A 24,547-nucleotide genomic window follows, 5' to 3' on the forward strand; every position below is an offset into this window, starting at 1 on the left:
CTTTTTCAAAAGAAAAAATCGGGTTCAGACTAGTGTACTTATATGACCCGACACTGACCTGAACCCGAAAATAATCCGGAATTAAGACCCGTAACCCACCCCGAATGTTCTCAGACCCGCCCAATACTTGTCGGTTCGGGTCGGGTCAGGTCGGATTTTCAGGTGGGCCGGGTCCTTGCTCAATCCTACATGTTAGTTTTCAAACTCATATTGCTTCTTCTTCCTACTAGAAGGTATGTGTATGTCAATGTATATTGGTTTTTTTCTATTTTGGTTTTCTAATTCATGAACAACTTCTTATATTCTAGAAATAAATCAAATATTTGTGTAAAATAGCCCTTTTATTTCAACCTCACCTTTAATTTCTTTCACATATTTCTTCAAGGAACATGCACTTGGGTGTGGATCTTCAAAATTTTCGTGTGCTCTGACCTCTAACTCCAACAGATTGTTTGGACTTTGGACCTGAAGTGTAGTTAACGGCAAAAATGTAAGTATCTTTGAAGATGACCTCCATTTAGATGCCTCATGCATGTTAGGTTCACTGTATTACAACAAATTATGTTTGCTTTTATGAGTTGTCATTCAGTATTTGTTTTCTTGAATTTGGTTTATATTTGGTTTCCTTACTTTATTATCATTATCCTTTCCATATCATTATTTTATCTTATCTTTTCTCTAATTAATGAGTCTTTTTTAAAGAGTGGGAATGATATATATTTTTGTTTTTTGTTTTTTGTTTTTTGTTTTTTGTGTTTTTTGTTTTTTGTTTTTTTGTTTTTTTTTTGGTTTTTTTTTTGTTTTTTGTTTTTTGTTTTTTTTTTTTTGTGGTTATCGGGTTTGACTAATTATTTTAGTGTATGTGTTCTAAGTGGTGCTTTCTCTTCCTCCTAATATTATTTTTTGTCTTTTTTCTTACATTTAAGCTTACACTCTATTTTTTTGTCATTTTTTTAGGTTGACATATCAACAATTTTGTTAGTTGCATAGTGGGCACATTGAATGAATTCAAGTGAGCGAAATGGTAGTCAATCTATAAAGTAGTTATTAAAGACCATTTTTTCTAAATATCCTACCTATATATGCCTATATTTATCAATTTTTGTAACAGTACATTTTCAATTAATTTTCCTTTGTTGTGCCTTTCATTGCACATTTTTTTTTTTTTAAGAAAGAAAATACATTTTAAAAAAAAATTAAAGGAATGGTAACATTGACAACCCTTCTTAGTTTTTTTTTGTGTGTGTGTATGGCTTTTTTAAGCATCCTAAAATTTAGTTATGGATGTGTACTAAGTGCCTATCTTTTAGGATTAAATATAATTACATAACTACCATTTAAAAAAATTGAATAAAAAAATTTTGAGTTTACATTGTGAGAGTCTTTAGCATTTGAAATTTTTGTTATGAATGTATAATAACTAGCTAACTTTTAGGACTAAGTGGCTGCCTTTTAGGATTTAAAAAAAAAAAAATTTGATAACCCTCATCTAAAAAAAAGAAAAAGAAAAAGAAAATAGATTTAAAAAAAAAAAATTAAAAGAATGGTAACGTTGATAGCCCTTCTTAGGTTTTTATTTTTTATTTTTGGCTTTTTAAAGCATCCTAAACTTTAGTTATGGATGTGTACTAAGTGCCTATCTTTTAGGATTAAACTAGTATGTAGCCCCGTGCTACCGCACGGGAATGGATATATTATTAATCATGAGTTTATTCATGTTTAAAAGGCTCAGTTAAGTCTAAATTCATATTACTAACCAGAAAATTTCATTAACAAAACTTAGCAGTATATATATTTTACACAGAAAGATGAACCTTGGTGACAATGTTTATCCAAAAGATCCATTCACGCTTTTGAATTTTCAATCTCTATTGGTGATTGAAATTTTAGCAGTTTAAAAAATTTAAAATTAAAAAAAAAAAAAAAAAAAAACCCTCAGAGTTGTACTCATTTTGTAGTTTTACGATGGGTCATTTTGTAACATGATGGGCATTTGTGTGAAGAAAAAACATTTGAAGTTTCATGACTGATAAAAGAAATTCTCTCCAATCTCTTTTTATAGAGAGAGGGGTTTGTGCGTGTTTTTATACATCCTTCATAGTTGTATTATCACGAAGCAGGTCCAATGGATTTAGATTGGTACTACCAATTCCCAAAGCATGAGTGTTTAATGTGTTATTAATTTCATCTCATTGGGTTCTGCACATGACAGCAAAATTAAAAATAATTAGATTGTACACGTGTATAGTAAAATTGGATTCCAATTTCAGATTCTAATTGAACAATTGGAATGATAATATATGATAGTAACAACAATAGGAAAATTCAAATAAAATTTCGAATTAAATTGTAACAATCTGAATAAAAAATTCCAGTAAAAAGACAGGGTGGAGTGATCCACTTCAAGAAGGCGACCAAACTTGTGTAAATATAGAATAATAAATCTCTCTGTGGAAAATTTACATTGTTCATAACCTTTACCTTCACTGAACATTTTAAAAACATAGTGACTCACATCTGCCATCCAGACATCTACAACCGGGTCCTCTCCAATTCGCGTGAGATTCCATTGATCACTAAGTTCCTTTGCAGCCTGCAAAATGTATCATCCATTGGTCCACAACAGTGTTTTCTTCATTGTTATAGGTGCCAAACCTGAACAAAAAGCCAAATATAAGGATAGTGAATTTTAGGCATAACGTGCATCTAATCACATATTAGCAATTTATAACAAATGTAAAGATGCAAACTTTGTAAGTGAAAAGTAAACAAAACTCAGTGTCAGAACTAATAAGAAAATACTTTAATCCGAAATTCAGTGCAAATGTAAAGATGCAAACTTTGTAAGCAATTTATAACAAAGATGCAAACTCTGGCTTTGCTATCTTTTTGGAAATTATGCAATGTACCCAAACCAAGTTCTTATCACCGATATTAATCTCTTTGGTTTTCACATTTAACTACAAAATCAAGAAAAAACTTAATTAGCACAGTAACTCACTTGACCCGATACATAGAAGTAGTTTTAATGAGAATGAGCCCACATACATTTAGCCACATGATGCAAAATTCAACTTCAATTTCAGATTCTAGACACATGGCACAAAATTAGAGTTCTAATTTGGAATTCAATTTCACACTCTTTCTGCTTCACCTATTATTTTATATATAGATAACTACCATTTTAAAAAATTGAATAAAAACAAATTCTGAGTTTACAATGAGAGTCTTTAGCATTTGAAATTTTTGTTATGGATGTGCAATAACTAGCTACCTTTTAGGATTTTTTTTTTTTAAAAAAAAAAATTTATAACTCTCATTTAAAAAAAAACTGATAATTGAGACACTTTATGACCAGTATATCTTTTAATGTCATTACAAAGTCCACAATTCAAAAGGGTTGAATGTACTAGGCGAGGGGGGAATAGGGTTGCTCATGAGTTTGCTCAATTTGCTAGGAATATTAGTCATGATTTATTTTGGATGGAAGATGTTCCTCCAATAGCTAGGGAAGCTTTGTACCAAGATGCTAATTTTTTTGATTAATTGAATGGCGTGCTTCTGTTTCAAAAAAGGAATAATTTTCATTCATTAAACTTTTAGGCTTAGGTTTAAAAAAATAATAGATGCACCAAAAAAATTACACCGCTTGATATTAAACTTAGAGAATAGGTGGACTTCTCAAACGGTATTATTGGGGTGTTTTAAGAAATTAATACTATTTAAATTTTCTTTTACTTCAAGTAAGCCTTAATCCTATTTCCAACTTTGTGAAAATTAAATCTGAGAGTGTGAAAACATTCAAAATAATATATTACACTCAAAATCAGCTACCAATCAATTTTAGTCCAACCTAACAATTAAATAAATTGCTATACAAATTAAATAAAAAAATCCATATGCACAACGAAAAATACACAAATGTATATATCCAAAACCAATGTACTTCACAAATGTATTCAAAAGCTACTAACCTTTCCGTATTCAAGGTGTTTTAAAAAATTTAATACAATTTTATTTTATTTTTTATTTTTTTTGATAGGATAATACAATTTTAATTATTTATTTATTTAGTTATTTTTATGAATTTTTTTTTACTAAGTGGCTATCTTTTAAGATTATAAATAATTTCATACTAGCCTCTTCTATTTTTTTAGGTAAAGGTTAATAATTTGCAATAATTATAATTTGAGATTACTACATTTTCCAATTACCAAAAAAAACCTAGAGGTGTGATGAAAAAATTATTTCACTTACAAATACATAATACTCATCACAGCCTTAGTTTTTTATAAAGAAAAAAAAAGAAAAAAGAAAAAAGAAAAAAACAAAATATGAGGCCAAGCCTGTTTAGATGATCACAGGCTCTTCCACAACGGGGTGATTCGGCCCAGCTATCTTGTAGGGCCTATCGGATCTGATACTTTCTCATCCTACGGTACAGATGTAGTACACTACCGAGTCCAAGTTACGACTTCTTGTGAGCTGTCCAATTGTTTGTTTTATTTTCTTTTACCATAGCATAAATTGCACGTCCCTGATTGATTCATCCAATTGCCACACTCAAACTCAAACTCATCAGAATCAGATATCAAATTAAGAAAATATTTTTCATCTCCATATCATTTTGGAGTTGGAGTTGTCCTCTCCATCTCCTATCCTTTGTTACGATTCTTCAATTTATTTACGTACGTCTAATTTTATTTTACTCACATGATTATTTTATTTTATAATAATAATAATAATAATAATAATGTGACTTGGTTTTGTTTAAGTAAATAAGGCCTGTTTGGTAGTTTATCTAAACAACATATTTTCAGTTTTTAAACAATATTACACACATTTTGTTCACTTTTTCACTCATATATAATTTAAAAAATTACAAACAATATTACTCAAATTTCTCTACCAAACAGACCTTAATTACAATACATAGTCTTTTTAAATCGCCAGGTAAACTTTGTTCCTCAAATTAACCCCACAGTTCCGAACCTCAGCTTCGCACCCGTACAAAGCTCAGCCTCCGACTCCGAACCTAAGCTTCGTGCTCTGTTCAGCTTGCGAACCTTTCAAAGTTCAGACTCCAAAGCCTTCTGATCACAGAGACCTTATTAGTGTTTCAAATTTTTTTCAAAAAAAAAAAAAAAAAAAAAATTTAATAGCATCGAATTGGCAACACATTTGCTTAGTTTTAAAAATTGAGTTAAAAATTGTTCATTGGTGATCGTTTCCTTCCGCACCAAGGCCAAGACCGGTAATGTACGATTTGATTCATTTCTCATTTTCAATTTAATTACTTTATTTTATTTTATTTTATTTTGTTGTTGTTGTTTATATTTTAGTAGAATTATTATATCTTTGTTCTTTTGAAATTTTTATTAGTTTTCAAATTTACTTCAAAAGTTGAATTTTTCATTCAAAATTCAGAACTGGTAATCTTTGATTTGATCCATTTCTCCGTTTACTTTCAATCCAATTACTAATTTTCATTTTAGTAGAATTATATCTTTATTCTTCGAAATTTTTATTAGTTTTCAAATCAAATTTACTTCAAAAGTTATAAACTTTTTAGTTGAATTTTTCATTGAAAATTCAGAATTGTAATGTTGGATTTGATCCGTTTACTTTTGGGGTTGCTTGCGAATTCTATTTGATTTTTGATTTAGTTCGGAGGTGGTTATTGAGAAATTGAATTGAGATCTTTTGGTTCTAGGCAGTTTGGGCTTGTTTTGGAGCGGAAAACAATGGGGCAGAGTAATTGGGAAGCGGATAAAATGTATGATTGATTTGCTTGCTATTACTATTATCTTAGTTGTTGTTGTTTGTGTAAGATTTTTCTGATAATTGGTTTGTTATTTTGGCTAAAAATGGCTAGGCTTGATGTTTATATATATGATTATTTGATGAAGAAAAAATTGCACGCCACAGCGAAATCCTTCATGACTGAAGGGAAGGTCGCGCTGGACCCCGTAGGTAATGGAATTTTAGTATTTTTGTGTGATTTTATTAGAAAGTACAGAATTTAGCTTCTCTGATTTAGATTGTGAGTTGAGAAATGGATTGGAATGTTTTAAGTGTATATAACTATTAGGTTCAATATGCAGCAATTGATGCTCCTGGGGGGTTTCTTTTTGAATGGTGGTCTGTTTTCTGGGACATTTTTATCGCTAGAACGAATGACAAACATTCTGACACCGCTGCAGCTTACATAGAGGTGGCTCTTTAATATATATATATATATATATATATATTTTTTTTTTTACTTATAAACTATCTTTGTTCTGCATCTGATGCCTGTCTCCTTTTTGTTCATTTTCCCTAACATGGGGCTGGTTTGCAGGGGCAACAAGTTAAAACAAAAGAGCAACAGCTGCAAATGCATCAGTTGCAACTAATGCGTCAAGCTCAGTTGCAAAGAAGGGATCCTAACCATCCTCCTCTTGGTAGCCCGGGAAATGCTATCAGTTCTGAAGGAATGCTTGGGCAGTCGACTGCTAGCGCATTGGCTGCCAAAATGTATGAGGAACGCTTGAAGCATAGTAATCCAATGGATTCAGAAACATCCCAACCACTTCTTGATGCTAGGATGGCCCTTTTGAAATCAACAACAAATCATCCTGGGTAAATTTTACCTGTAGATATTATTTAAATAAAACATTCACTTGATATTTTACATATGGTTAGTTTAAATCTCTCTTGGCTTACCCTTCTGAAACAGTCAGTTGGTCCCAGGAAACTCTGGAAGTGTGAATGCAGCATTGCAGCAAATCCAGGCACGAACTCAACAGACAGCCGTAATTACTTGGATTAGATGATGCTACATTTCTGCCCTCTTTTATTCCTTTCTTTTTCTTTTGTAATTTGGTTGAGCTATTGATTCTTTTTGTGCATTTAGGATATCAAAAGTGAAGTTAACATTGGTGCTACGCAAAGATCCTTGCCTATGGATCCTTCTCCAATGTATGCCCAGGGAATCATGCAGTCAAAACCTGGAATTGGAAATGCAGGTATGATTACCTGACCCGGTATGAGAGAATAAACATTCACAGCACAAACACCACAATTAAAAAAAAAAAAAAAAAAAAAAAAAAAAAAAAAAAAAAGACAGATTTGAGTTTCTATAGGTGGCAGTTCAACTTGCAAGTACTAGAAGGATAACTTTGGGGGGGGGGGGTGTTGGGGTACCACAGTTAGTTTTACCACAGGTGCAAATGTTTGAGATAATTTGCTATAGATTTGAATGAAACCTTTTTGCCAGAATATGAGTGTTCTTGGTAGAGCCCTCAGCTTTGTGTTTCTACCCACCTGCAGCCACCTGTACATTTGCCTCTTGGTAGCATACTTAATTTCCATGTGCCATTTTTCTTTAGAGACTCCATTTTTGGGTGTCACAATTTTCTTCCATTGAGGATGATTAAGGCTTTCTTCAAAATTGGGAGGGTATCTTGATTGAGTTTGGTATTCTTAGGCTTTAAAATTTCATTCCATGTTTGCATCACTATTTTTCTGTTAATTCCCATCATGGTAAACAAACTTCAGTTAGGTATTATTTCATTATTCTAAACCTTTGTCATCTCATATATATGTCTAATATAATCAACCAATTTGGAGAAAAGGGTGGTTGATCCAAGAATTGATGTTGAGTCCGGAAACATGTATAACATGCCATGCATGAGTCACATGACTATCATGAGCAATGATGTGCAATGTTTATGGATGGATGGATTTACTAACATGGTATTAGAGCCAGATTTTTCTAGCATATCTTGTGTTTAAATCTTGAACTCATTTTAATCAAGTTTTGGAGTTACCTCGGCCTCCTTTTTTATTTCGGGTTTCACATTTAAATTTGGGCTTGTGTGAGAGAAAAGGTAGTGTTTGCATGATATGCATTGTTGTCCTGCTTCCCAGTGATGTAAGCTTTTGGGATAGATGGTTCACTATTCACCAACAGCAGTATCTTAGCGAGATGGGCTGGAGTAACTAAAATTTTAGCTCAGCTGGGGAAGTTTTGTGCCATTAAAAATTGTGTGGTAAACCCCAGATAGACAAACTGATTACTGCTTTATAGACGATGTTCTGTATTTATCAAATTGGATTACCTTAAGAAATGATATCTGGGAAATTTAGGCTCCATTTTACTTCAAGTCATTCTTTTAGTAAATTTTATAATTTGTAGCTTTTTTTGCTTTTATTAGGATTGAACCCTGGAGTTGGTGGTCTTCCATTGAAGGGGTGGCCTTTAACTGTAAGTTATACACTGGACCACATATGCCCTAGAGCTTCATGTAGATTTTCATTGGTTCACAGTTCTTAACTAAGGTATTTGCCAAAATATTCAGGGCATTGACCAAATTAGACCAGGTTTAGGTGCGCAAGTTCAAAAGCCTTTTCTACAGAATACAAATCAGTTTCAGCTTTTGCCACAGCCACAACTCTTAGCACAGGTGCAAGCACAAGGAAATCTTGGTAGTTCACCTATCTATGGAGATATGGATCCTCAAAGATTTAGAGGATTATCCAGGGGAACTTTGAATGCAAAAGATGGCCAACTGATTGCAAATGATGGATCTATAGGTTCTCCAATGCAATCAACTTCATCTAAGGTAAGATTTTCTTGCTTGTGATGCCTTCACTTGTTCTCATTCTAGTAACATAAATATCATGCATATGTACATACCTATACCTATACATGTTTTTAAACAAAACCCTTTTTAGAATTAGAATGATTTTGAGTATTTCTTTTGCGGTGGGATCCTTTGTTGATATAGAATACTGATGCAAATTGGCGTTCATCTGTTCAGGGAATGATGGGCTCCATGCTCCCCCCTACCCCACACCCCCCCCCCTTTTTTTCCCCACCCTACCACACAGTCAGCACCATTCTCTCCTCTGCTCTCCTTCCTACCATTGCCATTCAACCAGCCACCTCAATTTCTTGGTTCTTTCCAACACAGTTTCCATCACCTTTTGGATTTTTTTCCATATCACCTTTTTTGCCCATCTCATACTTCTTCACCGACCACCCCACCCCCATCTAACCTGCCTTTACAATCATTGTTATTGCCTAGACCAACCACTACAATATCACCCACACCTCTTCCTATCAAATTGCCTCTCCCTAACACGACTTCTAAACCTTTTCTTGAGGGCAGATGGGGCAATAAAGGTTCTTTTCGCATAGATACTAAATTTTTTTCTTTCTCTTTTGATGGTGGAAGGGCTGATTCTTATGCTATACACAAGAGTCGCTGGAATATTAAAAGTTCTGTTTGGGTGGGACATAAAGGATTGGAATGGATTCTCTCCTGTTTCGCTAATATTCGAGATTGGGTTCTAGGAAAGGATTATCTATGCAAACGCTATAGAGAAAGCAATAAGTTTTTTGAATTCCAGGGAAGGTCGCATAAGGCTGGTCTTTTTGTGGATATAGATGTGTATTATGATGGACCTCATCATGGTTGTGTTATGATACCTGCTAGCTCAAATCGTTCTAGGTGGTGCTTGTTTACAAAAGAATTAGACAGATTCTTATTAGGTGAGAATACTATATTGGTGGAAGGGATGACTTCTGATGGTGTTGTTGGTGGTGGTCCGACGGATGGCGGTGGACAAAATGGGAAGAAAACATACCAGTGGAAGTTTAGGAATTTTGAAAATTCTGGAGTTATTTTGGGGCATAACGTGATTAAGGGTGATTCTGCCGTTATTGTATCTAATATAAATGGTAGACCCGCACGTGAGTTTACTTTTAAGTTGACTTCTGCCAACTTGCCGTTGAGGGTGTTTAAATCAGATGGGGGAAAACGAGTTGTATCCTGGATGGACCCAAATATTTCACACATGTCCAATAAAAGTGGGCTTGATGTTTTAAAACGCGAATCTGAGCATGACAAAGCCCAAGTGGCTAACCCGAAAGGAAAGGCCCATTTGGAGGTTTCCTATCCGAGTGGTGTGGGCGAGAGTGTGCACAGTGATCAGAGTGAGTTTTTTGGGCAAGAGTCCAAGGTTACCGATGGAGGTAGCAGCGGCATCAGTGGTGTCTGAGGCTCCGGTGGGTGCTATATTGCCGATCCTTAGCAACAAGCCTCTTCCCGGTCAAGTTACGGAGCTTCTCGCCTCAAACCCGGTGGTTTCTCATCCCGATGGGGAAGGCGAAAGTTTTTCCAAGGTCGATCTGAGAACCACGGTGGAGCTGCGACAACTTGGGCATCTTGAAGTTGTGGGCTCAGGGTCGAACTCGGTGATGTCAACACAGGAAATCATGCTTTTGATTGGTGATGATCATCTTGCTTTTCATCGTTGTCTTCATCGTCCTTGGTGGGAAGCTTTGAATTGTTTTTCTCCCTTGTCCAACTTGGATAGGGAGGGGGATCCTTGGTCCAAGGAGGAAAAGGAGGTAGTATTTACGGAGGCCCATCCTGAGGTCAACGAGGGGGGTGCTTCCCAAATAGGTATGATGTTTTCGGGTGTTGAGTTTGTAGATGGGTTGCAAAATGGTGGGTTGGAGCTTTTGCTTCTTCCATGGGAGCAAAGTGGAGTTGACACTAGTGTTTCTGGTAGTGGGGGGCAAGAGAGTGGTCCTTTGGAGTGTGTACCGCTGTCTCGGGGGGATCCTAAGGCAGTTAAGGATAAGGTGTTGACTAGGGTTGATGAAGAGGGTGAACAGTTGAAATACAGTCTACAATGATGAGAAGTTTTTGCAAAATGGTGGTTTTCCTATTGTAAAACATGAATCTCAATGTGCGGCTTTATTTCGTTTATTGGAACAAGAATGTATTGAGGTTGTAAATGATGGGTGTATTCGAAGACCTATTAAATCTGGTCAGAAAGGTGTTAGAGAATTTCGGGGGCTAGTATCCATAGTAAATTATGATGGGTCCTCTTCTTGTAATAGAGGTTCGTCAAATGGTTTGGGGGCTATTGGTAGTTATAAATGACTTTAAGACTCCTTTCTTGGAATGTTAGGGGTTTGAATAATCCCCGGAAGAGGGAGGTTTGTAAGAATCTCCTTAAGGAATGGCGGTGCGATATAGTCTATTTTCAGGAAACTAAACTTTCTTTGTTAAATTCTGTTGTTATGCGAAGCTTATGGGGTAGTCCCTTCACTGATTGGGCTGTCCTAGATGTGGTTCAAACATCCGCCCGGGGGGTGGGGGGGGGGTGTTTGCTGCTTTGGGATAAGCGGGCGGTTGAGAAAATTGATGTTTTTGTTGGTCAATTCTCAGTTAGTGTACTTTTTAGGGGAGTATTGGATGGTTGTGAATGGGTTTGTACTGGTATTTATGGTCCAAATGCAGACCAACATAGGGCTGCTTTGTGGGAGGAGTTATCAAGGGTGTGTGTTCGATGGACCATGGCTTGGTTATTATTTGGAGACTTCAACATCATTAGATATCCTGGTGAGAGGCTTGGCTGTGACTCTTTCAGCCTAGCCATGTTTGCTTTTTCGGATTTTATAGAGAATAATTTCCTAGTGGATTTACCATTAGATGGGGCTTCTTTCACCTGGTTTAGGGATTCTAAACTAAAGTCTGTGTGCCGTATTGACAGGACCTTGGTCTTTGCGGATTGAGAGGACCATTTTGGAAATGTGTCTCAAAGGGTGCTTCATTGTGTTATTTCTGATCATTGTCCGCTTTTGGTGGAAACTAGTGGTGTTGGTAGGGGGTGCTGTGCTTTTAAGATTGAGAATATGTGACCAAAAGTTGAGGGTTTTGTTGAGAAGGTTTAACAATGGTGGAATGGTTATTGCTTTACGGGCTCTCCAAGTTTTGTTCTGCCTCAGAAATTAAAGGCTCTTAAAGAAGACCTAAAGAAGTGGAATAAGGAGGAATTTGGAGATTTGGCTTTTAAGAAGAAGAGTTCGTTGTTGGAGATTTGGCTTTTAAGAAGAAGAGTTTGTTGTTTGAATTATTGGGTTTGGATGCTAAGGATGAAATACTGGGCCTTCCGCATGAGGAACAATCTCGCTAAACACAGGTTAAAGGTGATATTGAAGTTTTAGCTTCTTTGGAAGAAACTTTGTGGAGACAAAAGTCCCGTGCTCTGTGTGTGAGGGAGATAACAACACACGCTTCTTTCATAGATTAGCGAATTCTCATAGAAGAGCTAATCATATTAGCAGTGTAGAGGTAGATGGTGTTATATATGAGGATGAATCTGTTGTACGTTCTCAGGTGGTCCAATTTTATTAGGAGCTTTATACAGAGATTGATACTTGGCGTCTAATTGTGGATGGGTTGGATTTTGCCTATATTGGGGAGGATGAAAGGTTGTCCCTTGAGAGGGAATTCTCGAGAGAAGAAGTTACCCAGGTTTTGATAGAGATGGAGGGGGATAAAGCCCCTGGTCCGGACGGTTTCACCATGGCATTTTTTCACAAATGTTGGTGGGTTGTGGAGGATGATGTTATGGCTGTATTTAAGCAGTCTCTAAATGCTTCTTTTCTCTCTTTAATTCCCAAGAAAACTAATGCTGTCAATATTAAGGATTTCCGGTGGGCAATGTTTACAAGTTGCTGTCTAAGGTGTTGGCAAATAGGTTGAGGGTGGTGTTAGACAGTCTAATCTTGGAGTCTCAAAATTCCTTTGTTGGTGGGAGACAAATTTTGGACTCAATGCTTATTGCAAATGAGTGCCTAAACAACAGATCGAAGTGTCATTCACCGGATGTAGTTTGTAAGTTGGACATAGAAAAGGCCTATGATCATGTAAATTGGGATGCCTTACTCTATTTGTTGAATATGATGGGCTTTGGGTTAAAGTGGAGGGGGTGGATTAAGGCTTGCATATCTACTGTTCGCTTCTCTGTTCTTTTGAATGGATCCCCAGTAGGTTTTTTTGGAAGTTCTCATGGTTTGAGACAAGGTGATCCTTTGTCCCTCTTCTTATCCTTTTGATTATGGAAGTATTAAGTTGGATTCTGAAGAAAACTGAGGATAGTGGTCTGCTTCGTGGTTTTCATGTGGGACCAATTAACTCTATTGGGGTACGCATATTACATTTGTTGTTTGCAGTTGATACCATTTTGTTTTGTGATGCTTCTAGAGAACAATCGTTGTCCATTTGGCTGGCTTTGTCTTGCTTCCTAGCTTTTACTGGTTTGAAAGTAAATGTGGGGAAGAATGAGATTGACCCGGTTGGGGAGGTTGGTAATATAGGTGCTTTGGCTAACATTCTCTGTTGTAGGGTGGGTAGCCTGCCTATGAAATATTTGGGAATGCCGTTGGGTACTCCGTATAAGACTGCATCCATTTGAAATCCTATTTTGGAGAAGATGGAGAGGAAATTATTTGGTTGGAAGCATCTGTATTTGTCTAAGGGTGGTAGACTTACTCTTTTGAAGAGTATCCTTTCTAGCCTTCCTACATACCATCTATCCTTATTTACCATCCCTATAGCTGTGGCTAATAGATTAGAGTGTATTCAGATGAATTTTTTATAGGGGTCTTTAGAGGAGTGTTTCAAACATTCTTTGGTGGCTTGGGAGAAGGTTTGTTCACCATTAGAGATGGGTGGTTTGGGGATTAGGAAGTTAGGTCACTTCAATCAAGCCCTATTGGGAAAATGGTTATGGAGGTTTGGCCAAGAAGGAACTCATCTCTGGCAGAGGGTTATTGCCACCAAATATGGAGAGGGTCAAGGGGAATGGAATACTAAAGTTTGTAGAAGGGTCCACGGGTGTGGTCTTTGGCGTGGTATTAATGATGGTTGGGAAAGGTTCACCAAACATTTGGCCCTAGTGGTGGGTGATGGCTCTTGCATTCTTTTTTGGCATGATAAATGGTTTAGGGATACCTCACTAAAAATGCTCTATCCTCAGTTATATGCATGTTCAAATGACAAGGAAGCTTGCATTTCTGATATATTGTATCATCAGGAGGGTGGAAATGATAGATTTTGGAACGTGAGATTTTATAGGGATTTTCATGAGAGGGAATTAGAAGCTGCCTTCTCATTCCTGGATTTCATTCAGTCTTGGATTCCGAGAGGCATTGGGTGTGATAGTCCCTATTGGTGTCTTAATGGGAATGGTAAGTTCGATATTCGGTCCTTTTACAATAAGATCAGGGGTACTTCTCTCTCTAGCTTCCCTTGGAAGAAGGGTATTTGGAAAGCAAGGTTCCTAAAAGGGTGGCTTTCTTCATGTGGACTGCATGGTTGGATACTTGCCTTGGATAATTTGATGCTTCGAGGTCTCCCTTTGGCGAATCGGTACTGTATGTGTTGCTGTACTGAGGAATCTGTGGACCATCTTATTGTCTTGTAGCTCACTCTTTGTGGGTGCAAATGTTACAAGTTTTCGGGATCCAATGGGTCATGCCAGGTTCAATGGAGAGTTTGGTGTTTTGTTGGAGTAATTGGCTGGGGAAATTTTCTTTGGACATATGGTTCCTGACTGTTTGATGTGAGTTGTTTGGATGGAAAGAAATCGGTGCTCATTTGAGGCTAAAGAGAAATCGCTTGTTCAGTTACAAGCTCTATGCCAGAGTACTCTTTTTGATTGGGCTAGGTGCTGGGGTTCTTCAAATTGTTCTTCTATTTTGGAGTTTCTTACTTTCTTACTTCCCTTAGAATTGTCCCTTAAGTTGTTTTTTATATCTTTGTTGTTTTTTGTTGCTGTTTCTTGTGTTCACCATCATGAACACCTTGTATTTGCTGTTTTCGCTTTTTCTTCATGACTAATACGATTCTTATTACTTATAAAAAAAAAAAAAAAAAAGGGTAAGATTTTCTTTCCACCACCTATGAGAATATGATAGCCTTCATGATACATGTTGTAAAAATGCTATAATTCATTGTATTCTTTCTTGCATAATTAAGAGTTCTGTTTTTAGTTCCAATTAGGGTGGCAAACATTTAAAACAAGCTCATTAACCCACCCTAGCCGTCTCAATATAGGGGAGTAATAACCAACCCATTTAGATACTGGGTTTAATGGTTACAACCCCATTTATTACCCATTTAAAGTATGTATTAAATGGGTACCCGTTGGTTATCCATCTGAAGTACTATACAGTTGACATTTAATGGCTGCCCAATTTCAAGCTTAATCATTGTGGTGGAGCAGACTAGGGATTGCTGTTTTGGCTTGGCCCATGGGTACCTGCTCTGCCTAGTTGCAGATTTAGGGGTCAAAGCATCTTCCATGGGGTGGGAGCAGGTTTTCCATTTTCCACCTACAATGGTTTGAGGTATGAATTAGCTCCCCCACCTCGAACCTGACCCATGTATATTAAAAGTATATTTGAAATATTCAAATTTTTAAGCAACTGGGCTTTAGCTCAAATGACACTTGCTCTTCCCATAATAGTGGGATGAAGGGGATTATTAAAATAATAATAATAATAATGGGTTAAAGGGTGAAGTCTTGAGTTCAAACCATTTGTTGCTTGTGTAGCTTGTCAATTAAAAAATATTTAATATTTTATTTATATTAAAATCCAATTAATATATATATTATCACTTTCCAATTTTTTTACTCCCTTATCAAACCCTAGCTACTGAACAAACCTCTCTCAATGTTAGTCTTCTCATTTGGCACCACTGCATTCTAAATAACTCTTTGCGCCATGATGTCATCCCCTGCCTCTTCATCAAACCCTCCCTTTTCCATCTAACATTCTAGATGACTACCTTTTTAAACAACAACCAATACTACAACTTTTAGATCTCTCCTACAGCACCACCTCTCCCTCATCCTTCACCACTCTAAATACTTCTCCACCCTTTTATCTGACCGATGACAACCCCACAATGACAATAATCTCAACTCGAAAACCTTCAAACTTTCATCGATAGCATCTCCACTATCAATACCCTCTCAGTCACCCTCAAACTCCTCTTTGAGGCAATAAAAACATAGCTTTTAGTCTTGAAATTTTTGGGGTTGCCAATGGATTCTCAAGAACTAATCAGGGTCAGCCCCATGTATAGAAGGAAACATCCCAACTTGTGTGTGTAAAGGTTCTGATTAATAATAAAGTGACAAAATTTTATGTTGGTTGTCAACCTATTGCAACCCTCCCTTTTTGTGGGTCACTAGTCTACCACAACCCTTGAATTGACATTGAAGAACGTGAATAAATATGAAAGATAAAGTATTAATTAAAATAAACAATTAAAGTTGGAGGAATGGAAATTGAGAAGTATACTAGTGAAACTTCATTTGTTTTCTAACAAAATACAGGAATTTATTATTATTATTATTATATTTGCAACAAAATAATGGAAATTGAAAAATGGTTTTTCATTTTAAGGACTCCATGAATGGATCAGAGCTGTGTTTCCAGTTACCTCATCAAGTTTTATTAAGTTTCTAGATCTGTCGAATTTTCATACATAATTTGTACTTAACTGCAGTGGTTTCCCTCTAGGCTATAATGTACATCTTGTGAATTAGGGTGTAGCCCTTTGAAAATTTCCTGCGATATGAGAATTGCCTGTCTTACTGCTCCAACTTTGTCAAAATGTCAATTTTAATTATTATCAGAGCATCGGTTTTATGAATTTTGATGAGATTTCTCATTTCTGTACGAAAAGTGAAAAGTTACTGTCATATGCACAATTTTTTTTTTTTTTTTTCAATTTCAAATTGAATTGGTCTATTTTACAAGTTACAGCAAATCATTCTATATTTTTATGTATGTGCACCATTTAAGTTCTTTTAAATGAAGGTGACAATCTCAAAACAGTCTGGCTAAAATCTTACAGCTGGCTGAACTATGCTGGATGCTGTTTAGTGTGTTAGAAAAGTGAAATTAGTTCCTATTGTGAAAAAAATACTGCCTAATTCTGCATTGCTGTTTACCACTACTTTGGCATGGTAGATTTTAAAACAAATCCCCATGGCCAGCTTGAGAAGATCCTGAAGGGTCCTCTTTATATAGAAACTCTCTGGTTTTAGTAGTGGCTGGGTTCTATTGCTATATCTGCATACCATTTGGAAGTCTCTTTGGTGACATTTGTCTGAAACTTTGGCTTGTTCAAAGCAGATTAACATGCCACAGATACAACAGTCTTCTTCTCAGCAACAACAGGATCCTCTGCATCCACAGCAAGTGCAACAGGTTATGCTCACTTCTGTTGACATAATGCTATTAAGACTCTTATTTTCATCACCATTAAAATTATAAATTTCAATGGAATCCAGTTCTTAGTTACAAGAAGTTTCATGTTTTACCGCTACCTCTAGCTGCAGTTATGTTAAAAAATTTATATCCTACAGTATATATATTTTTTATAAATGTTTTATTTGTTATTGCTTGCAATTAGTGACTTGGTTATTTGTTATGTAATAGAATAACCGAAAACGGAAAGGGCCCTCATCTTCTGGAGCTGCTAACAGTACTGGAACAGGAAATACAGTTGGTCCTTCGCCAAACTCTCAACCATCAACTCCATCTACTCATACTCCTGGTGATGGAGTTGCTATGGCGGGTAATCTGCAGAATGTTGGTAGCGTGTCAAAAGGTTTAATGATGTATGGTGCAGATGGAGCAGGTGCTCTTGCATCATCCACAAACCAGCTGGTATATGAACTTTTGAGAAACTCCAACCTGCATACTACACACCTGATGGGAAAATTTTAAATATGCATACTCAGGGTTCAACAAAACATGTATTTGCGTGCGTTGCTTGCAATTTAAGTTAATATGTTTTCACAAGTGGCCTTGGGTCTTGAACCCATGATGTCAACTCTCCACCCCAATATTTTTACGGAGGGAGGAATGTCTAATAGAGCTACAACTAATTTGGATTGCACATTCCAAAATGAGGCAATACTTTTTTCTAAAAAAAATATTTAGAATCTAGAATGAACTGGCATAGCTGGTTTGGTTCCACATATGACCGCTATTTATATTGCTCATGTCAGTCATTCATTTGGTTTGGATACTTGAAGATCCTTGCTTAACATTATTTTTTGGATTGGGGGAGAGTTTAGTAGAGGGGAATAGGGGTGGAGATTATATTCTACCTGTTTTAGATAGTTTTTAGAAGGAGATGGGAAAGGATTGAGGGGGAGCCCACTTCCCTTCTCTTCTTCTTCTTCTTCTTTTATTTCATTTCATTTTATTTATTTATCAGTTCCTCCACTTTGGAGGAATTTGGAGGGGAAGGGACTCAAGTTTAATGAATTTATATGTACGTTCTACTTTGCCATTAATATTTCTTGAAAGTAGAGTTTAATAAATGAAGGGTATAATTGCCAAATTATTTATACATGATTCTTTCCTCGCCTTCTAACCCTACAATAAAATAAGGGGAGGCACATCTACTCTCCTCTGCCCTTTTAATTTTTGAAACATCCAAATAAGGGGGAGGGGTATTTACTCCCCTTTTCCATTCCTCTCCTCTCCTCTATCTTCCCCTCTTATCCTCTCCCTCCATACTTCCATAGTTTAAGGGAAAAGAAAAAGATAAGAAAATGTTGCGCCCATTCAGTTGTGTTATGTTTTAAAGTATCCTTTCTGAGAATAGCCAAAATGATGAGTTACTCTTTAAAGGCCTGTTCATGACTTTGTCCCTAATTACAGGATGACATGGATCATTTCGGAGATGTTGGCTCTTTAGATGATAATGTGGAATCTTTTCTCTCACATGATGATGGAGATGGAAGGGATTTGTTTGGTGCAATGAAACGAAACCCTTCCGAACATCATGCAGAAACTTCGAAAGGTAATCTATGATCTCATGGCTTGAGCAGTGATGATTATTCAAATTGACTGCAGCCAACAATGTGTCTTCTCCATATTAGGTTTTTCTTTCAATGAAGTTGGTTCCATGTGTAAAAGCAACAGCAAAGTTGTCTGCTGTCATTTCTCATCAGATGGGAAGTTATTGGCCAGTGCTGGGCATGACAAGAAGGTATAAGGCATTTTAGCAGGCAAGGGAATGAATTCCAAGTTTTAATTGTACACTTAAGGACAGATATTAGTGATTGTTTCTGTATTTGATGATGGTTTTGTTTACAATCTTTTAATTTAGTAATTGCAGCCTTGCAGGTCAATAAATACACCTACGCTACTAAAAAAGCTTAAAGAGCTTCTTTCCAATATTCCAATTCCGTGTTGACTTTAAAAAATCATTAATTTTATTCCCTTTCATTGATGTCCTTTCTTGCATTTGTTTTCTTAACCAGCATCTACATATGTCCTCTTGATGATGAAATCAATGCCTGCATTTATCTTTTGGAACTTGCTAGGGGTCATTAGATATTATTATGATATAATTTTTGACAAAACTACTAATTTTTAATAATAATTGCTAGGACAAAGTTTAGCTACAAAATTGGTTGTAGCCTTAGGCTACAACCTTACTCAATATCTTTTTATTAAAGGTGAATTTTGATAAATCCACCATTGGATTGCATCTTCTTCTTATATTCTCCATGCTTGCAAAATTTCTAGAAAATTAAATGTCAATAGTTATATTATTAATAAATTGTTTAAATTGCAAGTTTTTGTAGTTTAAAATTATGCACAAAATATAAGCTTATAGATCATATATAATAAATAATATCCGATTGACATAAAATTTGATATGCATATTAAGAGCGTAAAGAACATGTAATTCAATGGTTAGATTTTCAAAATATGTAGTAACATCTATTTTATTGAGTAAGGTTGTAGCCTTAGACCACAACCAATTTTATAGCTTAACTTTGTCCTAATTGTTGTACTTCGTGAGGTCTATGGCTAGTGTACTTTTGGTAATTTTCATAAGTTTTATTATGAGTGTACTCTTGGTTATTTGTGATCAATGATCATGATGATTCTCATTATTAGCACTTGTGTGTGCGCACATGTTGCTTAATTTTTTTTTTTTTTTAAAGAACTTATCAAAATTTTATAAATAATAAATAATAAATAAGAAAAAGAAAAATACAAAAAAAATGAACTATTTAAAATCTATTGCCCTTCCTTGGAATATATTTATTTTCGTAGATGATGTTTCTATTTTACAGAGTACTGGTATTTAGGCACATCCGATGTGTGCACAACACATTGCTTAATGTTTCCAAAAAGAGAATTCATGACAAAGTAAAAATATTGCATATTTCCCTTATATAATTTACTTTGTTAAATCCTAAAATTTAAATTATCATGTTTGTTTTACATCATTGGATAGGAAAGACTGCAGTCATCTCTTACCTTTATCTTCTCCATGCTTGTTTTGCTTTTTTTTTTTTTTTTTTTTGAATTGGATAAATGCTTTGCATTTTTTTCTCATTAGCTTTTTGCTCAAAAGGGTGGTGGTGACAATGAAAAATGGTGAAAGTGCCCATGATGGTAAAGATTCTATGAAAAGCTATAAATATCATTAGTATGAATCTGAATATTTTTACATATAAAAAAAAGGTATGAATCAGAATATTGAGGCCACCACTACACCATCCTGGTAAGATATGGTGTAATACCAAGAGGTCGATTGATGTGCCCTAAGACCTGTGACATAGTAAATGTTTTCCTTGCATATTAATCTTAAATAGCTTTCATCTAGCATATATTTCAGAGGTTAACAAAACTAAATTTTTTATTTTAGTATCTAAAAACGTCTCTACCAATGGTTAGAATCTTTTGAGAGATGTGGCTAAAGCTGAAGCTTCTTCTAGTCTTATAAAAACTTCACAAATGTTACTTTTGTGTAGTTTTGAGTGGATTTCATTTGTTTTGGCATTATTACTTTAAGATCTATGTTTTAGGTTTTAAATATATAACTAATTGTTTATTTTGCCTACAGGATTGTGTATGTGGTTAATTTTAGCTAGTCACAGACTTTTGTAATTGTTTTGAGCTCTCATCGATATGTTTCATTTCAGTGGGCAACTGCAACAATTAGATTTTATATAATTACAGTCCTCCCTGACCCCACACACGCACCCCCCCCACCAAAAAAAAAAAGAAAAAAGAAACAGATTTGTATGCTTATCATTTTTCATGTCAGTAGGTTGTTCTTTGGAACATGGAGACACTACAGACTGAGAGTACTCCAGAGGAACACAGTATGATAATTACTGATGTACGCTTCAGACCAAATTCAACACAGCTGGCAACATCTTCATTTGATACTACCGTGCGAGTTTGGGATGCTGCAAAAGTAAATTCTACACTCTGCAGGAATTTATTTAAATTAGTTAGTAGTTGCTAAGAAATTTATATTGTTGTCCCTCCAATTGTAATCTTCATAGTAATACTCAGTATGATGGCTGCAACTGGTTGCTGCATTTTTACCATATTGTTGCTGCCTCATGCAATTTGACTTCTTCAAAACTAAATAATTCACTTATGTATGATAAGTATTGTTAATAATTCAACATAAGAAAATGATTTTTTTTTTTTTTTTTTCAATTTCTTTTAGCAATGATAGCTTTAGACTTTTACATTATTGAGTACCTAGATTCAAAATGGGTTAGACAAGAGGCATTGGTACTCTTCCATACCACCAGGCTGAACTATTACTATTATATGCCCAGTCCAAACTTAAGGTAAGTGGGGAAGAGAAAAGGTGATATTACTCTTCACACACCACTGATTACCTAACTGTCCTTCAGAGACATGTAAGGGCAAAAATTGTCATTCTGGATTACCTTTTCAGGGTGATTTGTAATTCATTTCTAGAGGTGTTCGTCCTGTTTATATTTAGAGCCTACTTGCCATGTATTTTTATGGTAAACTCATGTCAATACCATCAGACCTCAAGACAGTAGGAATAAATTACTGGACTTAATGATGTGAAGCCATTTCTTTACCTATTGTACCTTCTGGCATTTAATTATCAATGAAGATTCTGGTTTACATATCATGGGCGCTTACTTCAGTTTATTGTTGCAGCCAAGTTATGTCTCACAGCCATTTACAGGGCATGCTTCGCATGTAATGTCCCTTGATTTCAGCCCTAAAAATAATGAAATTCTCTGCTCTTGCGATGCTAACAGTGAGATTCGTTTCTGGAATATTAATCAGTATTCTTGCACCCGTGCTTTCAAGGCTAGTTTTGGAGCTTTCTCATTATCTGTTGTACTGTTTAAATATTTGAATATTTATTGGATTTGGTTTGTTTTGCCTTCTGAACCTTTGTAGTTTGATGATCAGGGAGGTTCAGCACAGGTGAGATTTCAGCCAAGAATTGGACAACTTCTGGCTGCAGCAGCCGAAAAAGTTGTGTCCATCTTTGATGTCGAGACTGATAGGCAGACACACTCATTACGGGTATGATATCTTTGTCAAATTCAGAACAAGTTGGAGTCCATTATAACTTCTCTTTCAAATGTTCATTTAGTCACTTTCTTTGTTTCTTTTGCATAGGACATTGCCATTTCAAACAGGCATCAAACAACCCCCCACACCCCCCCCCCCCCCCCTCCACCTCCTGTCCCTATCTCTCTCCCTCTGTGTTTTCTAAAATTGGATTTCACATTCTAATATGCAGTTAGTAATTCTAATGTGCGGTCTTATGAATTTCAGGGGCACACTACAGATGTCCACTCTATTTGTTGGGACACAAATGGAGATTATTTGGCATCTGCCAGTCAAGAGTCTGTCAGGGTATGGTCTTTAGCCTCTGGAGACTGCATTCACGAGCTCAGCTCCAGTGGAAACATGTACCATTCTTGTGTTTTCCATCCAAGCTACTCCACTCTATTGGTCATTGGAGGCTACCAGGTGATATTTTTGCTTTGTTATTGTTGTATACCAGTATTTTCATTTCCTTGTGATGATACATGCATTTTCCTTGGTGAATTTTTTGCCTGCCAGTTTATTACCATTTACCAATAAATAAATAAAAAAAGGCAATTCTTAAATGGCTATAATTGGTCAACAGTTGGGACTGAATTGATTTCCAACAGTATCTTATAGATTGCTGACATTATTCATACTGATCGTTCTGCAGTCTTTGGAGCTTTGGAACCTGGCTGAGAATAAGTGTATGACAATTGCAGCTCATGATTGTGTGATAGCATCTTTGGCGCAGTCACCACTAACAGGGATGGTTGCCTCCGCCAGTCACGACAAATCTGTTAAGATTTGGAAATAAGTTAACTGCCTTTGGTTTATACAAATTTCCCACTATCAAAGTCTACCAGCCCTTTCATTCCAGATGCAGTAAAAGTCTGAATAAAGAAGAAAGAAAAGGAGAGAAAAATTTACACCTTGTACTTATTTATTTTTCTTTTTTAATCACTTTCATTATTTATCTTTTCTTTATATGTAATAAAGGGAACGTAGGTTTCCCTGTGGTCTCATTTGGTAGTTAATTTGGCCGTATTGCATTTGTCGGGTTTTGGAAACTTCTTTCGTGAGGTTTTGGTATCCTGGTAGTTGTGATTAAGTGGTTGAGGTACTGTATTTTTAGGTGGAATAATTGGTATTAATACATCTTCTTAACGGTTAAGCCTCTATGACACTCATCAAAATATCACCATTTCCTCATTTCAAGGACCCCATTGAGGAATGGCATACTTTTTGGTGCAGCCAATGTTTTCATGCCTATGGTCATGTATGCCGTTTGATAGAAATGCAATTCCAATCTAACCTAACAGGAAACGTGCAATGCAATTGAGGCAGAAATGGTATTGGATGTAACAGTTACATATGACATATCTCGCGATTAATTCTTAAGTATTCCTAGAGCATGGTGAATGGTGTTTCCCCATTTGATATTCATGGTAGAGTCTATTCATTAAATTCATGGTGTGTTTTATTATGAATGTGAGATGAGAGAGCACTACTTCACCATACTCTAGAAGTACCCAAGTATTTTCTATATCTAATATGGACATGGATCCCACACTTGTAAAAGGATGTTGCATGTCATTAAGATACCTTTTTATTATTACTAAGATACCTGTTTTCGTCTAGGATTTTTTGGCAAAATTTTAAGATCTACAACAAATTTTAAGAGCAAAAATTGAAGGGATAATTACAAATTATCCAAATTGAGGTTAGACTTGAATTTATTTTGCCTATTTGTACGTTGAAAATTGTTACGTTATCCACTTGAGGTTGACTTTGTTAAACGGTAATTTTTTTCATTGTTAAAAATGTTAAAGGAAAAAAATACACCAAACAAAATTAGAGAAAACAAGATCAAAAAGCAGTATTTATAAAAGTTGTTATGTTTGTCTCAAGATCTTAAACAAATGATGGTTTTTGGCTTCATTAATGCAAGACATAGGGATTTGTAATGATTACAAGCAAGAAGATCCAATTTCTATAATTGACGCATATCTCACAGGAATATTTGTAATATAAGGTTTTGAAATTTTGAAGAAATTCATAAATAAAATAGGCTTGATTCATGCGGGAACAATTTCTCTCTCGAATGAGTCTAGCTTTTTGGTGCACTATTCTGCTGAGCATTCTGGGTGAGATTTGGCTTTTTTGATTATTATGTGAGATTTGAGTATTGATTTTTTTTTTGGTGAGTGGTCTTAGTGATGGCGGGGTTGGTGGGTGTGAATACCATTTGAATACGAGAAAGTTATATTGTGAGAGTGAGAGAGAGATGGAAGGGAACACTTTTAGGGCTTTTATTTTGCTCTA

General features: G+C 35.6%; 2 protein-coding genes across 8 annotated transcripts; both read left to right on the forward strand.

Annotated features, from left to right (window-relative positions):
* The first annotated feature begins 4,950 nt into the window (after positions 1-4,950).
* On the forward strand, positions 4,951-23,463 carry LOC115950791 (transcriptional corepressor LEUNIG_HOMOLOG-like). 7 transcript variants are annotated; one of them, XM_031068035.1, is made up of 18 exons: positions 4,951-5,259; positions 5,714-5,776; positions 5,876-5,973; positions 6,105-6,214; positions 6,341-6,621; positions 6,719-6,773; positions 6,896-7,007; positions 8,199-8,248; positions 8,343-8,606; positions 16,994-17,071; positions 17,303-17,533; positions 18,539-18,680; positions 18,760-18,869; positions 20,952-21,101; positions 21,836-21,991; positions 22,097-22,213; positions 22,469-22,666; positions 22,896-23,463. In XM_031068035.1, coding segments are annotated over exons 1-18 (2,361 nt in total). In that variant the 5' UTR covers positions 4,951-5,257; the 3' UTR covers positions 23,040-23,463. The 7 variants fall into 7 exon arrangements, with proteins under 7 accessions (XP_030923895.1, XP_030923893.1, XP_030923896.1 ...); XM_031068033.1 differs by having other exon boundaries at positions 4,952-5,259; positions 6,719-6,794; XM_031068036.1 differs by having other exon boundaries at positions 4,952-5,259; positions 5,718-5,776; positions 6,719-6,794.
* On the forward strand, positions 8,865-15,194 carry LOC115950793. The gene has a single exon (XM_031068041.1). The coding sequence runs from the start codon at positions 9,890-9,892 to the stop codon at positions 10,688-10,690; it is 801 nt and encodes a 266-aa protein (XP_030923901.1). The 5' UTR covers positions 8,865-9,889; the 3' UTR covers positions 10,691-15,194.
* Positions 23,464-24,547: the final 1,084 nt, after the last annotated feature.

The sequence above is a fragment of the Quercus lobata genome, chromosome 6 (genome assembly GCF_001633185.2).
Source record: "Quercus lobata isolate SW786 chromosome 6, ValleyOak3.0 Primary Assembly, whole genome shotgun sequence".
In the NCBI taxonomy this organism is placed as follows: Eukaryota; Viridiplantae; Streptophyta; class Magnoliopsida; order Fagales; family Fagaceae; genus Quercus; species Quercus lobata.

What these genes read in the sequence shown, in the direction of transcription:
- LOC115950791 (XM_031068033.1), top strand. An exon ending in TCAACAACAAATCATCCTGG is followed by an intron (nt 6,622 to 6,718) that starts GTAAATTTTACC and finishes CTTCTGAAACAG; the next exon opens with TCAGTTGGTCCCAGGAAACT. An exon ending in TGGTCATTGGAGGCTACCAG is followed by an intron (nt 22,667 to 22,895) that starts GTGATATTTTTG and finishes ATCGTTCTGCAG; the next exon opens with TCTTTGGAGCTTTGGAACCT.
- LOC115950793 (XM_031068041.1), top strand. Translation starts at nt 9,890, where the DNA reads ATGACAAAGCCCAAGTGGCTAACCCGAAAGGAAAGGCCCATTTGGAGG.